This window comes from Tursiops truncatus, chromosome 1, assembly GCF_011762595.2.
Source record: "Tursiops truncatus isolate mTurTru1 chromosome 1, mTurTru1.mat.Y, whole genome shotgun sequence".
Classification (NCBI taxonomy): Eukaryota; Metazoa; Chordata; class Mammalia; order Artiodactyla; family Delphinidae; genus Tursiops; species Tursiops truncatus.
The window spans coordinates 128629690-128646538 of NC_047034.1; the positions used below are offsets into that span (position 1 = coordinate 128629690).

Below are 16849 nucleotides of genomic sequence, written 5' to 3' on the forward strand. Positions count from 1 at the left end.
ATGGGGGGACTTATTCCTTGCAGAGCTAGAATGAGTCATTTTTCAACGATTCTGAGGATTAGGGGAGTTGGTTTTAGGACTGGGACAGCAAGAGGTCCCTAATGACATATCTCCAACATGCATCAAGGAGATATACTCTGTATAGTTGAAGGCCAAAGTATCTCAACACACATGGAGCTCTCTTTTGATAGAGAAATGTTCTTTTTTTCCCCCTGAGTTGTATACATTAGTTAAGGGATTTAAAAGAAATGCATGCCTGATGACTCCCTTTCTAAAATGCTATACTGGAAAGTAATGAGGAGGAGAAAGAAAGGGAAGAGTAAAGTGTTTTAGGCCAAAGTACTTAGTGCAACAAAGAACACCCTGAAATCTTTTGAGATGTACTAGAACAAAGCAAATACCTACGCTTATTCCTAATGAAAATGGGGGAAAGAAAGAACCCCATCATGCCAAAGCATCTTAAACTTTAATACGAGAAAGCACATTTATTCTGGATTAGCTCCTGCTGCCACGTTCTGCACGGAAGCAGCCTGGATACTCACTGATGCCTCTGTCTTCATGGCCGTCATCATCCCTTTCATCTCTGTCATTCTCCAGGTTGGACATACGCACTGACATTTCTACCCATCATTCAAAAGAGAGAAACATGACTATTTAATCAAACAAAATCACCCACTTTAATGCCCTGCAGAGTGTTCATTGGATGACTGGATGACAGCACTCCATCAATGAACTGATGCCCCATCTCATTTTTTTTTTTTTTAAAGGAGGAGGGAGCAGGAATCAGAAGAGAGAACAAGAGGTGAATAATCCAGTGGGGCACCTGAGATTGATTTCTGGAGACAGAGGAGAAAAGATGTTGATTGAGGCTAACAGGTCTTTAATCCTCTCCTCAAGTACCTGAAAGGGAAGGAAGGGGTCTAAAACCACGGCTGACTGTGCTGATAAAATGGTGCTACAGAATGCTAGAAAAGGCCAGGCCTAAGGTTACACTGGAGGGCAGTCACCCTCAGTCAAACCAAACCTTACCAAGAGGAAAGAGCTTTGTGGTCAGCTCAGTTACTAAATCAGGCAACACGATCCCATGATCCCCCGACAGGATTGCGACCACAGTGAAATATTCCAACATCGACTAATCATGACGGCTGCCAGGCTCCTGACCAAGTCCAGGAAAAATGATGAGTGAGTCTTATCTCCACAAAGGTCAGGGTAACACATCCCAAGGGGTTTGTAGGGAGGATGGGGATGGTCGTTAAATGGTTTTGTTCCTTGCAAACGAGCACAGATACCACATTTAACTCTTGATATGGAAGCCATAATGACCAATTAATCATTTTGTATCTGACTTCAAGTCCTTATCCAGGTTGGACAGTCCTTATCCTGTTTTAAGAGATGTGATCATTCCTTTGAATGTGTGTTCATTCACACAATATAGTAATAGCTGCAATAGAACAGATTCATGTTCCTGCCAGTAGTGGCCTGAGGTATCTTTGGTCTGCCCGTCTTTTCGGAACAGCAAAGGCAGGTTATCTGAGCTTAGCGAAGAACAAAATTTCCCACTCAGCTTCCCAGCTCCCCTGACTGTCTTATTCCAGAGGCAAGCTATGGCGGGCTCACGCTTGTGTAAGGAGAGAGATAATCTAGGGATTTTCTGGGGAATCAAATGGGGCTTGCAGGATTTAGGCCCTAAAGAATGAGCTGTGAACTAAAGGAGGGAAAAGCAGGCTTTGGGGACCTCCGAATCTACTCCACAGTAGCAGGAAATGTAGCACTGGTCTTACAGTCGCTTAAAGGCTTACAACTGGTTACTGTCCTTCTCGCCTTGGAACAACCCTGGGAGCCTGCCGCCTCCTGGGGGAGCTTTGGGATTCCTTTCGAGCTCACCTTGGGCAGCAAGAGGAGACATATGCTGATGACTCCGGCGATGAATCTGATGACGGTATGCATACACGGCCAGGACCAAGACCATGATGCAGCCCATGATGCCTCCGGCCACGGGACCCACAGGGGCACTTTTAATCATGTTCAATGTGACAACCTCATCACCTTCATTAAAATAAACAAACAGACGTCCTTCATAAAGATTTCCCAAGCGTAGCAGGAGATGGGGACGGGGGTGAGATGGGAAGGAATGCGGTGGGAAGGGGTTCAGTGAAGATATGTAAGAACGGCGGCTTTAAGCTTTGAATCCCTTAAAGAAGACCCACTGGGATGTGGGAACAGGGCTTCCTTTAATTTCTGGTTCTCAGATGAAATGCTGCTTGCTTGCAGAGCACACAATTGGCAAGGACTTGTGAAATAAGCACGTGGTTGAGGGTCCCTTAAACATGCAGTGCCCAGTCTAAGGGCCCAGCCCTGGGCTGTGCACTGCTCTTAGTACAGAGGTGAGGCAGGGCGACGTGGGTCTCTTCGCACATATTTACTCTACACGGTGTCATTTATTTCAGTGGCTCAGTCACGTGACCTCCCAAAAGGATCAAATTTCAAAGCTTATTGGGTTCCCTTTAAGACACTATTTGCACTTTTCAGACAGGAAACTGCAGGTGGGCATATAAAGTGACTTCTTGGAGCAAGGTCACTTCAATCGTGTCCTAACCTCGTCCGGTAGTCATATGAGAGCTCAGAACCCTTCCTCACATATAGGAAAAGCTTTTCTTCCACAGACAGGCTAATGTGGGGAGATGTCAAAAAAGGCATTAACTAAGGGCTTAAATATCTTTTCACTTGCCCGCTAAGCTTGAGGAGCTTGTGGTAATTCCAGAAAGACACTGAGAAGATCTCAGGGTGGGTATGCAGGTAGTATTTTTGAGGTCTTGGGGCCTAATCCCAATGGTATTCCTCCCCAAAATGTCCCTTTCCCCCACCCCAAGCCACCCCACTGCACTGGATAGCTCTGGCTTTTGCCAACCTCAAGGACCTAAATACTAATTTGTAGCCATAAGATTTCTGCCTTCAAAAGTTGTGAGGGAAGGTAGCAGCAGGAAAGCGATATGCACGGGTCACTCTGCCCATCACCAGCCCTGTGTTTCTGACAGCTGGGATTCACATTCACACAACCCCACAGTTCAGCTGCTCAGAAATCAGGCCTGATTTTTCTCAGAACAAGCTTTATGGGAATGAATTCCAGGCTTGCAAAATTTGGCAGGAAAGATGGCTGCTTACTCTGCACAGTATAGCTAGCCAGCTTTGAAAGTAATTATTTGCCTTGGTTTTGCAACTAAAAACTACTGGCAAAGAAATCAGGGAAGTAGGGTAGAGAATTATTTTAAGATCTCTGTCCTAGTATAGAGGCAAGAAAATATGTTTTCAAGAATCAAATTATTCTGGGTTCCCCAAAAACATACCTATTGCTCCCATGTCATCAACATAGGGACTTTTGGCTCCAACGATCCCCCCGAAGCATTCTTTCTGGGGAGCACAGTAGGATTTGTCCAAGTGGGTCTTGCCATCGCTGTCTACCATGCACCATTCACAATCCAGCACACCAAAGCAGTCCCTGCCAGAAAGACAACGCTGAATATTCCAGAAAGCGGTGTCATGCAGGGGAGAGCACATGGACTTGGGCATCAGATAGCTCTCAGGGGTTCCATGACTCACTAGTGCTATAACTCCTTGAGCCTGAGTTTCCTTTCCTTATAAAAGGAGAACAGCCATAGCCTGCCACGGGAAAGCTGTCTAATGTCCCTCAACAACTTGGAGATGAGAGAAACAGAACCGCTCTCTGCACATCAAACCATGAAGTCCACACATCATGGATTAGTGCAGAGTCACTCAGAATCATCTTAAAAGACCACATGGCCCCAAGGTTTGTTAGACTTTGGCCTCACACTCCCCAGGTATATGGTCATTAAAAAAAAAAAAGAAAAAGGAAGGAAGGAAAAATTGATCAAACAAGTTGGGGAAACAGTGGATGAGTTCACCAGATTTCTTTGCTGCCAATTTCTTAGAACTTTTAACATATTGAGTGCATTCTGACACAGTGTTTCTCAAGCTTAACAGGCTTTGGGTTACTGCATAACACACCGAATTAATCTATCTGATGCCCTACCATTCCTTTGCTAAAATACATACTGAAAGTAAAACTGGCTGCCCGTTTCACCCAGTAATTTTGTTGAATCAAATGGCAGCTTGCAGTTGTTTAGTCCCAAACACCCTAGGGAGGAGGGGGAGGTGCCGCTGTTTAGTCCCAAACACCCTAGGGAGGAGGGGGAGGGAGCAGGGAGCGTGCGGCTTTCAGTTCTCAACACTCCTGTAAAGCATATCTGCTTTCTAAGAAAGAATTGATGAGCTTCAATGTATCACACATAGAGCTGGGTTCTGTTTCTAGAACCCACGAGTTCCTGCCCCCTTGCCCTTGCTTCTTCATGCCATTTCCTCTCTTACTCCTCTTATTTCAAGAATAACTTTCCCATCCACAGATGAGGCTACTAAGGTATGGTACATGTGCCAAATAGCTGTAACAAGTGGAAACCAGATAACATTAAACCTGGTAGATAAAGGGCATATCAAAATCAGTTCTGGACCTGAAAAACTGGTACATCTTTTTAAAACATCAAGAATGGGGATGATAAATACCATCTGGACAGCTCAAGGAGGTTGTCGGTCCCTATTCTTTACTAGGTTCTGCTCCTGCAGCTATGATGTTGACGTGAAACCAGCACCGGGCACTGCTTACCCACTCTCCATCCTCTGACTGCACCTGCTGTTGACACACTGGTGAAGAGCCTCCTGCAGGCCAGGGTCAATGGCCGTGTACGTCACTGGCTCCTGGTGGACTTCACAGCTTGGGTTTCTACGTAGGAGCAAGTCTGAAGGTTAGGACCAAGACCATCCATATTCCAAACTCATCATGCCCTTGGCCCCTGACAGTGTCAAACAGATCTGGGTTTGAATCCTGGCTTTGCCACTTAGCTCTATGAAACCTTGGGCCAATCTGGCCTGAAAATCTGTCACTGAGATAAATAATGCTATATTATGGGTGAGCATCTGTGTGTGTGAAATGTTCCTACATGTTTATCAAAGGGTTAATTTGAAAACTAAGTGACAGGGCCTCCCTGGTGGCGCAGTGGTTAAGAATCTGCCTGCCAATGCAGGGGACATGGGTTCGAGCCCTGGTGCGGGAAGACCCCACATGCCACGGAGCAACTAAGCCCATGTGCCACAACTAATGAGCCTGCACTCTAGAGCCCTTGAGCCACAACTCCTGAAGCCTGGGCGCCTAGAGCCCGTGCTCTGCAACAAGAGAAGCCACTGCAATGAGAAGCCCACGCACCGAAATGAAGAGTAGCCCCCGCTCGCTGCAACTAGAGAAAGCCCGCATGCTGCAACGAAGACCCAACGTAGTCAAAAATAAATAAAGTAAAAAAAAAGAAAGAAAGAAAGAAAGAAAACTAAGTGACTTATTGGACATACAGTATCTGACACATGTTAGGCACTTAGTTAATGCTTGTAACAGTCTCATATTTTTGTAAGTAGCACATATACTCAAAAATTTTTTAGCATTTATATTCAAACCTGAAAGTGGACTTCATTTTAAGACACTATGGAGTTTGAAAACTGGCTCACTGAACAGTTCCATCATTAGAATGAACCACCTTCTTATACTTCCAACTCGAAACAAATCTATAAACAAGACTCCCATTATAAATATGCACACACACGCACATTTTAAATTTACCTGTTCTCTGCATTGGTGAGGTTGCCAGTGCACTCATTGACCTCTAGAGGGCACTCACAAGGACATTCACATTCATTTTGTTCCATTCTGAAAAGGAAAAAGAAAGTTACTATGCAGAGGGTTGATAAACTATATATTGTACATGCACTGAGGGAAATGAAATAAGGACACCATGAGCTAGTTAAAAGGGACAGTAAAAGTTATCACTGAAGGTTTAAATACAACTGACCTCAATCCATTGTTCTTTGGACAAGGATGCTACGAACAACACAGCTCTAAATGCTTTTGTAACCAGGACTTTCCTTTCCTCTAGGACACACCTGAACACTTCATGTTTATTTTGCAGTTGGCATCAGTTAAAATATTCAGTAGTGTGGTAAACAGAGAATATGACCCGTCCCATTTTTACCGGTGACAGTTGAGACAGAGCCGGTCCACCATGCTACAAGCACAGAAGGCCAGAGAGTCACACGTTTCGTTGACAATGCCGACAAATGCATTGGTTCCCGGGATCCTCGCCAGTCTGTATTTAGAACAGTGACTGCCGTGCACAAGGTTTGTCAGATCCCCCTACAGACAACAGAGTTGTCAGAAGTGACAGACAACAATGCAAAGTTTCAGCTCCACCATCCTGAAAACAACCCTTCAACCAACTGCTGAAAATACTTCAGTCCAACTAAAGCAAGCATCCTTTTCTTCGTTCTACAATAAGAAAATGTGGTAGCTGGCTTCATGAAATGTCTACAGTATTTGAAAGCCAAAGATGCTAAAGCAGCATCGTAAAGTTGAGTCTGGTCATTTTTTCTGCACGTGTCATATGTAGTAGGCCAATTATTTAAGCCCATGTTGGTTTCCACGCCAGTTATCCCTTATGTGTGCATGGTGAGGATAAGCCTAACCCTGAGAATCATGGCACTGAATCGTTTCTTAAAAGGTCTAGACGAATTCTTTACTGCCTGGAAGATGCCCACCTTTACAATAGAAGCAATAACATAGGCTTATCAGCCTGTTAGCTCCAATAACCAGGAATGTTCCAGTTCCATTTTGGAATAACTTGGGCCATTAAGAATTTATTCTAATTCATATTCCACTAAAATTTGCATGTCTCAAAAATTTCTACTGGAATATCCCAGCTTCTCTGCTGAAGACTCAGGAAATCATTGTACAAATGACAGAAGATAACAGAGTAAGGCAGACTTTCATATGACAACCTTACCTGACAGCCTCCCTCTGATTACACGCATGTTTGTCAATGTCTCCTTTACAGAAAGGGCTCATCAGAATGGGTATGGGGGTTGAACAGAGTAATAATGACTTCCCTTGCTTTGAACACACTATCCTATTAATATATTCATTCTTAAAACTCTTCTAGTCCCCTACACAATTGTTTTTACAATCACTTTTTCTGAGACTAAGTTTAGGATTTTCATTTAACCTCTTTTTTTTTTTTTTTTTTTTTTGCGGTACGCGGGCCTCTCACTGTTGTGGCCTCTCCCGTTGCGGAGCACAGGCTCAGCGGCCATGGCTCACGGGCCCAGCCGCTCCGCGGCATGTGGGATCTCCCCGGACCGGGGCACGAACCCGTGTCCCCTGCATCGGCAGGCGGACTCTCAACCACTTCCCTGGTTGGGGTGCCACCAGGGAAGCCCCAACCTCTTTTGTTTTTGACTTCAAGCTAATTTTATTTTATTTATTTAAAAAATTTTTTATTAGAGTACAGTTGATTTACAATGTTGTGTTAGTTTCAGGTGTACTAGCTCAATACATCTTTATGATTATCTTTTTAATAATACATGTAATGATTTGTGAATACATTTACTTCTTGTGAATAACTTTTTGAATGTTGGTTCTGTCATGACCCATTCTCTCTCAGCTAGGATTATTTACAAATTAATAAGTATATCCTTAAGATCTCTAACCATATCCAGGTAAATCTGTAGCATCTCAAATCACAAGAGAGTATTCTAAGCTTAAAAAAAAAAAAGGAATTATTTTTGGATGATCTACATAAGAGCTCTCATCTAAGAGGGTGGATGACCAAGAACTAACCTAATTTGGCTTTAAGAATTTAGGGAGACTGAGTAATCTCTAGAAGACAGGAAGAGAGGACCACATGGTGCCACATATATTTATACAAGAGTGTGGGAACAGACTTCAGCAGACATTTCAAAGGGCTTAGATTGGGTAAGTCTTTAAACAAACAAAACCAAAGCAAAATACCAACTGTGAACCCTTAAAACACTCACTTCTCCATTCAGGGCTTTATATCCCACAACCATCAGACTGGGGAGTTGGACTAAGGTCTGTCATGTCCTATCACTCTAATTCGCAGGCAATGAAACAGCCGGTAATAGCTAACATTCAGACACAAACCATGACTCCCTTGCAATTCCATAGCTGGATGGGAGAAGAGAGCGTTGAGGAATCAACTTACCACTAGGCTCGTGTTGAATTTATAAAACCTCTGGACCGTTCTGTCACTGAAGCTGTTGCACAGGTTCTTCTTTACAAAGTTGGGGTGGTTCAGGATGTCATTTGCTACCAGGGGCTCCTACCGAGGCCAAGCAGAACACAAGACAGGTGCCATGTGGTTAGTGAGCCGCAGCCCGGCGGAGAACTGGGCTCTAGCTTCGTGACAAATACCTTGTGGGTGATGTGCTGCTGTTCCACGGGTGCATGTCCTTTGGGGTCAATGAGGGTTGGATGTGCCACCAGGTAACCCCTGTCTTCCATTATGAAGCACCTGTGCCAAGACAATGACATTCCTCGTTCACAGAAGCTGCTGTTCTATGCTTCTGGAGAGCATCTATCTTGCTAGCCCTGACACAAATTGCATTTAGCAGGTTCTCAGTAAATATTCATGGACGAAATGAAGGAAGGCTGGCAGTCAGGTGACAGACACATTAATTCTCAAGGCGCTGGATTACCTAGCATACGGTTTAAGGCGAGAGAGTTACACCTGACTCTGAGGTCACCTACATGCTTCGTACAGAATGTGACCACCCAGACTAAGTAAGATGGGCTCGAAGATCTTTTGCAAGAATGTATAAGTGGGACATTTTTTTCTTTTTGCTGGGGAGGGAGATTCCGAAAGAAGCAGTCTTGGGTATTTTCAGGCACAAATTATAGGTAAACCATACAATTTCCTCTTTCAATGACAAACATACCTAAAATACAATGTTCAGAGGACATGCAAAAATATATTTGATGGAAACACTAAATAAGTGAAGCTAGAACTGCTTTAATCAAGACTATATTCTGCTCTGTTTTACTTTCCATCCGTCATAACAGTTTGCTGTGAATCCTGCATTTCCCCATTAAGGGCCAATGTGAAATTCAGCAGTGATATGAAGCATGGGCTATGAGTTGGAAATAAAGGTATTTTTAAAAGTGGCCTGTATTAAATCAAGGGAATGCCCTTGCTTTGACACGCTCTTTTGAAATTCAGGTGGCAAAGACCTTTGGTTCCATGAGCCTCTTTCTGGGGAAATGTACAAAGGAACAGTCTAAGCATCTGAAAATCTCACAAAGACTTTGGTTTAATAACTAAGTTCACATCAAAAGTACTACCCAAGAGTACCCTCTGGTCTTTCTAGCACTCAAGATATGGGAAACCTCTAATTACAGACTCCTAGAGAAACAAGAGCTTTTGGAGAATTCTGTGCCACAGTTACTCTTCTTGTCAGAAGCCAAATCTGTCCATCTAAGTCATAAACAGCATGCATCTTAGAAAAATAAAAGAACAAAAACCTCCTTTATAGAACACCCAGGCAATGGACTCAGTTTCTGACGCTGACTATGACAATGTGCTTGGCATTCAACTGGAGATAGCTGACATCTTTTTCTTTGTATTTTGCAGCTAGATAGGATATAGGGTCCCTGAAGGGCTCACCTTATTTTGTTGCCACCATCTTGGTTACAAACTGGTAATAAGTCCATCAGAACCTTGTAGAAGTATCGAAGCGTGAAGTCAATGCCCATCACAGCCACAGTATGCCCGGAAGACAGCTGTGTACTTCATGTGAAAATGATCAGTGAGAATAAGAGGTGTGTCTTATTTAAAGGCAAAAGCTATGTTCACTCATAAGGACATTGTCTGGTATCAGAAACACATGACTCCTGTTTTCCGCACTTTCCACCCTTGGAGAAACAATGAACTAAATGACTAGTTTAGCATAACATGGAGACTTGACAAGAGAAAAATGTAAGATTAAAGGTAGGACTTCCCAAATAAGACTAGCCCAAAACATGGGCAGCTGTGGAATAGGGCTAGTCCTAACTATAGATGGTCAGACAATGGTGGGATTATTCTTTGTCAAGAATATGGGGGTGGTGGGGGGATAGGCATCAGCTGGGAGGTTTAATGTGTGGCTGTTAGGTTCCTTCCAACAAGGAACCTCTATTTTTCCTTCAATTTTTTTTTCTAATTGAGGTATAGTTGATTTACAGTGTTGTTAATTTCTGCTGTACAGCAAAGTGATTCAGTTATACATATTTATACATACTTTCTTTAATATCCTGTTCCATTATGGTTTATCATAGGATACTGAATATAGTTCTCTGTGCTATACAGTAAGACCTTGTTGTTTATCCATCCTATATATAAAAGCTTACATCTGCTCACCTCAACCTCCCACTCCATCCCTCCCCCAAACCCCTCCCCCTTGGCAACCAGCAGTCTCTAACAATGAAACTTTAGACAAGGAGCCTGAGTGATGTCCTTAGTTATTTCCTTTATTTTAGATCATGATAAATATACAGTTATTAATCTATACATCTCATTTTATAGAGCTCTCAAAGGTTAATTAGTTTTAGGTCATACAAAACTTAGTGAAAACAACGTTTTGTTTTCTTTCTATAACACTAAAGTTGGCTGTACTCAAAACTCAGCTCACATTCTAGAACGAGACTCTACTGGTTCATAGGCCAGTTCTGTCTCCATTCTAAAGTGCTACTCTCAAAAACAGAAGCACCGAGGAAGAGAAAGTTGGGCAATACAACATGATGCTTGCTAGCTTTTTAGCTCTGGAATCAATCAGATCTGGGGTTAAAACTTGGCCTTGCTGATTTCTATCTATGTGGCTCCTGGGATGCTGCTTAACCTTTCTAAGCCTCAGTTTTCTTATCTGAAAATGGGGTTAATAATAGCTCAGAAGAAACTTCCCAAAGTAAAGTCCTCTTTGGGAAAATCAAAACTTGGGAGTGAAATTAGCTTTGCTATGTAGACAACTGGTTACTAACAACACTGATACTAACATATTAACTCAACTCACCACTCACCACCCCCATCAAAAAAAAACCACAAAACCCAAAAAACAAGAAAAAACAAACAAACAACAAGAAAAAGGGACCATGACCCATAATGAAATTTCTATCAGAGCTTTGCTGTCAAAGCTGTTTTTGGCATGGGATGGGGGAAGACCATGTTGTGGGATTGCCTTTGAGAGGTTATTGCCTCCATAAGAGCCCCTATTATTACTTAAGTAACTTAAATTCTCCCATGGAAGAACTCCAAGACTCAGTTACCTTATGGGATTTGTGCATTGTAGAAAAGAATATTTTGCTGAAGTATTAGTCAGAAGAAGTCTAAGCTTCTCTTGCTGGTTCAGGAAAGAGTGACGAGTCTAAACAACCGCCATCATTACGATAATAGTAACGGCTTCCATTTATGAATGTTCACAATTTATAGGCATCTGGTAGGCATCTGAATATATCACGTCAATGATTTCTCACAGAAACCTTATGAGGCATTATTTCCAGAAAACTGAAGCTTGGGGAGATTAAGTATTCGGCTAAAGTCACACAGTGAATAACTAGTAGAAGCAGGGATTTAAACTCAGTGCCTTCAACTCCAAAGCATATATTCCTAACCAATAGGGTTTCTGCCTCCTTAGATCTGCATGGTACTCAAGAGTTTCCAAGCAATGTTAAACCATCTACTTAATTTCCTGTGAAGACATCAGAAAGGAATTATAGTTCCTATTTTATAAATGAAAAATTAGGTTTAGAATGGTTAAAAGACTTAAAGAAGATTGAGCACCTTTTATTTATGGTTTAGAGACTAAATCTGGTTCTTTCTACAATACTATAGCTGCCTCAGTGAAAAGTACAATTCAGGTTTTGTGGGACAAGTTGATTTTGTTTCTAAAATTCCTCTGTATGACTGCCATCTGCCCCTGTTGATGATAAATGTGCTGAAGTAAAAGCATCTATTATATATGGCCCATGGAAGTCTAGCATTCATATTTTCACCTGCATTTAAAAAATGTACATGGTTACTATAGCAACCCATAAAGAATACCATAGAAAAATCAAACTAAGCCTACATTTCTCAGCACAACGGTCCATGCTGTTTGCAGCGCTTTGGTGAGATTTTCACTGCCAAAGACTTGTCTAACCAGCCCCTTAATCATTGACTGTACTTCATCATCACTACCACATTATCATCCTCCAAAGAATGCATACGTAGATTCTCAGGCCACTAATAATGCTGATGAAAGAAACTGTTTAACTGATAAGTGAGCACTGAAAAACCCTGTCCTCAAGCTCTCAGCCCAACCGCTTCTGAAAACCAAGGGAGAATTAGAGTGCTTCACCAACAAGTTGAACGTTAGCTTAAGTTCCCTCTTCTGACCCATTAAAATACAAGAAATTTAAAGCATGAATAGCGTGATAATAAAAATAACTACCATTTATTGGGGATTTGACATTGGCAAGTATAGTGCTAAGCATTTTACATGCATTATCTTTAACTTTCATTATGTTAGTTCAATTTGGACATTGTTACCTCTGTTTTCCATATGAGGCTCATAATAATAATAAAAGTATTTAACACTTATTGAGCCCTGACCATGGGCTACACGCTGTTCTAGGAGCCTCACATATATTATTTACAGTAATCTTTAAATAATCATTTGAGATAGGCCCTAATATACTTCTTTCACAGGTGAGGAAACCAAGGCAGAAAGGAACTTGTTAATAGTCATACAAACAGTAAATGACAAATCCGCTTTTTCAGAGTGGAATCACATCTTAGGAGGAGGGCAGGTTCTCCAGTTGGCACATGAGACCAAAATCACTGGTAATCATTTGGAAAAAGTACCTCAGCAGAGCCCACCTATGAATATACCCATTAAAGCTATAGTTGCTTTGGTTGAAAACCAGAAGCGTTAATTGACTTGCATTCTAAACTATGGTGAATGAAATAGATGGCTTTAAATAATAAAAACACGCTCAGCTAAGGAAAATGTTCAAATGATCAAGTCCATGGGATTGCATATTGATTAAGGCAAGAGCAGATACTTATTCCTGAAATATACTCTCACTGAGTGACTGATGGACAGGATTTAAATGGCCATTTATAACTCTTGTTAAACTCGAATAGCTAAACTTGTGTGGGCTAAATACACTATAAACAGTAACCAAATAAGGGAATTGAACCCAGGTTTTTTCTAAGTTGAAAGCCCATCATATTTCCATCATGTGTCATTTGGGCTGACACCATAAATATTTATCAATAAATGAAATGAAAATTCTTCCACCCATCCAAATTCTAATAAAAACACGTATATGAGCATAAAAATCTGTACCTCTCTGTGACCTCCTCCCCCCGCCCAACAAAAAGAATACTGTGTAGAAGGAAAAGCTAACGGCTCTTGATAATGAGTGGCAGATGGGAGAAGCCGGGTGGAATGTCAAAGCCTAAGGAAGACACACACAGGTAGGTAGGCATTCTCTCCCTGCTCCCCCAGCAACATCTTTAAGAGCCCAATTCTGGCCATGGGCATGTCCTTGTCATCAAAGACCAAGGTGACTGCTGCCTCCTCAAAGAAACCACATTTGTTCACTTTTTCTCAATTGTTTAGAATAGATGGGAGAAATGACACGTTTTGCTATTCAGACAATAGTAGGTGTATGCCTTACAGATGGCCTGTTAATGAAAACATTGAAAAGATCTGTTCTAAAAGAATGTTTACTTGTTTATATGTGATGGAGCCAAACAGATACCATGTCCTGAAAAGAAATCACTATTTGGCTGGCAGCAGGGCCCTGCCATAGAGACACAGGTCATGATATTGAAATTCCACACAGCACTGCTTCCCAATTCTTGATTCCAACGTACTAGAGTTAGAAGAATTCTACTGAATGTCAGCCATTTGATATATAATGAGCACTGTGAAAAGCCTAAAGTTAAGCAAGAAAATCTGTCTCCCATAAATTTTAAGGCATCATTACAGATACCAGTCAAAATATGGTCTTTATTGGTTGCTAGGGAAAAACAGCGATTTGTATAATGAAGGGATTAAAACAATGTGTTTGGACTTGCCTCTCTAACCAACATTTCACTGACATTTGTAGCTTAAATACTGAAACCTCAAAAGCCTGAAATGTAAAGCACCCTAAATATATTTACAGTAATACTGACATTTTATAGCATGCTTGGAAAATCAATTTTCACAATGCTTTTTCATTCCTCAAGAGAGAGCAAGGACAAAGTAAAAACAGCAACAAAACCATAAAAACAACAACGAACCCCTATATAATTCTAAAGAGACCCAAATACAAAAGGAAACAATCTCAAGTCTTGATACATTTTTTTCTTCACTAAAACTACTCTGTTCTCGGGAAAACACTCTCTGATAATAATAATTGTCAGGCTCTTGGTGCTATTTCTTTGATTGGTTTACGGCTGGCATTTCTAGGAACTGCTTTACTGAATCTAACATCTTTCTTTTTCTTTTTCATAAGCACCCTCACGGCCACTAACAGGGCTAAGTGCTTTTGACTGCCTCAATCACACGATAATCGTGTGAGGTAAGTATTATCCGCATTTTACAGACATCAGGAGGAAGGTCAGGGTATCCAAGATGGCGCAGCTAGAGAAGATATTCAAACCCCAGCTTGCCCCACAACAAAGGTCATACTTTTGCCACTAATTCTTGGTGTCTACTATTCTATTCAGATTTTCAAAGTATCCTTAATGTGTTTAAGAAATGAGTAAAAATTAATTGAAATATTACCTGGATGAATGAATTGTATGACTGATGGTCACTACATAGCCAGCTCCTCCAACGTCTAAGTAAGGTCCAGTCAAAGAAATCAAACCTGGATTAGCTACTGCGTGGAGATACCTGATGGAGACCAAAGAAAGTCGTTACTTGAGGGTATGAACAACAACTTTGCACATTTCGAAGAAAAGTGAGCTCATAACCCTAAAAAAATATTATAAATGGTGCTTATGTTACATTCAAGTTCAAAAGGATTCCTCCCTTTTATGTCTGACGGTAGCATCAGCAACAAGGGGTCAAGAAAAATATGAAATTCTCTTTAAAAAAGATGCTGAGCTCAGTATATATGTGAGCTTTTAATAAGGTCTATAGGAGAGATGTTTTAGAGGCTAAAACAAAAATTAACAAATCAAGTGGAAACAAATACAACTGGGCACCCAGAAATGGCCCCTGGATTAAAGGTGGGGGAACAGGCAGTAAAACTAGCGGCCACTCATGAGACTCAGTTACTAAGCGGCACAATGCTAGAAATCCCGTTTTCATGCCCAGGTTGCCCTCCTGCTATACCCCTGACTAGTTTTTGCTTTTGAAAAGCAGAGTCAAAATAAATCCCAGAAGTAAAAAGTGTTTTTCAGTTTACACGTGTTCATTTTTCATAGGTCACATACGAGCTGTCATTTGATGCCATCATCACACGCAGTGACGTTAAGTATACCCGCTGGGGACACACTGCATACAAGACGGGATTCAAACCACTAGGAATTGAAATGGCCAAGTATAAAGTATTTCAGTCACAAAATTTCAATGAAGAGATAAAAGCATTGTAGACAGAGGAAGCCCACAAAGCTTTTGTTAATATTACATTTAAAAAATGATTCAAAAACATATTTTCACTGTCATGAAAAGTATCTTCTTTAAATATGACTGCCTGAAGTTGCTTTCTTGTGTGTACTTATCATGTCTCTTCGGGACTGGAGGGGGGGAAACCTTTGATAATGGAAGCCCCTAAAACTCACCATTGTCTCCTAGTGGGATCAAATGCTTTGTCCATGAGGGAACCAGGATAAATTCTGAGGACGCCATTGGGCGTTGCTATGTAACGGCGGACAATGTAAGTGTTCAGGCTACTCATTTCCATTTGTGTCATCCATTCATCTGTGACGTGGCTGGTAGCCATTACTTCATTTCTGACAGAGAACTGGGAAACAAAGGAAGACATAGCAGGGATCCTTTAAGACTCACATGAAAAGAGAGAGGCCTGCTGGCAGAGCTTCCCAAAGCTCTCTTGCAGAGAAGCCAAGCCCAATTACTTTTTAAAAATCTTTCCACAGCAGATGGATACAGCCAAACTTGGTGAAACAAAAGCTTCCTGAAATATAGCCAGTGGACGTGTGATTTACTTAATTGTTCATCCTAGCTAGGCTTTCTGTGTTTAAGAGGAAAGATCCTATAATGCAGCACTAAATACACACCCAGACACACATACAAACACGTGTACACACACCCCCTAAATCTCTGCTTCTTAAACTGCGTCATATTTATCTCAACAGACAGTAGGGGCACTTTACTTCATTCCCCTGGGAAAAACGGGGCTGGAAAGTTTCACTGGTCTCTAACTCATACCCCCCTACCAAGAAAGCCCCTAGTGCATCTAAGGCCTTAAAGAGATTCTTCATCTGGCCCATAGGGCTTCTTAATCCATCAGAAGGGTCCTCGCCGGCCAGCCTCCCCTGGGCCACACACTCTGCCTTTCTGGCTCTCCAGCTGAGAGGCACAGATCCAGAGCTCGGCTTCCCACTTCAAAGGTTCCCTACCAGAACCCCCTCCCAGGCCTGTGGAGGGGTGCAGCAGAAGTGCAGCCCCGGGACAGCACTCACTTTGAGCCCCGGGTTAGCAATGAGGCGGGTGTTGTCGCTGAGATAGGCTGTGTAGTGTTCCACCATGCGCTTTGTCTCCGGCTGGCTGAGGTGCTCATAGGGGGAGGAAAAGCTGCCAGCAGACAGCATGACGGTTGGACTTTCTGAGAGAGAAGCAAACAAAGCAGGCCTGAGAACACGGAGCCTGCATCTCAGGCCCAAACAAAAGCATGGCTAAGGCTCTGCCCATCTGTCAGCTGTGGTGGCTTAAAAGTCCTCCCTAAGGAAAGCAAAGAACTCCACACTGG

General features: G+C 42.0%; 1 protein-coding gene across 2 annotated transcripts in view; it reads right to left on the reverse strand.

The window, feature by feature from the left end:
• Positions 1-16849, reverse strand: part of CACHD1 (cache domain containing 1) — a 216899-nt gene that overhangs the window by 14223 nt on the left and 185827 nt on the right. Inside the window, exons 14-25 of one of the 2 annotated variants that reach the window (XM_019919975.3) lie at positions 16563-16705; positions 15702-15883; positions 14698-14808; positions 9570-9692; positions 8321-8420; positions 8112-8228; positions 6087-6247; positions 5678-5764; positions 4676-4792; positions 3345-3496; positions 1885-2046; positions 543-620 (exon numbers count right to left, since the gene is read on the reverse strand). In XM_019919975.3, the coding sequence (XP_019775534.1) occupies positions 543-620; positions 1885-2046; positions 3345-3496; positions 4676-4792; positions 5678-5764; positions 6087-6247; positions 8112-8228; positions 8321-8420; positions 9570-9692; positions 14698-14808; positions 15702-15883; positions 16563-16705 (1533 nt within the window). The remainder of the gene's footprint in view (positions 1-542; positions 621-1884; positions 2047-3344; positions 3497-4675; positions 4793-5677; positions 5765-6086; positions 6248-8111; positions 8229-8320; positions 8421-9569; positions 9693-14697; positions 14809-15701; positions 15884-16562; positions 16706-16849) is intronic. The other variant, XM_033865492.2, reaches the window with a different exon arrangement.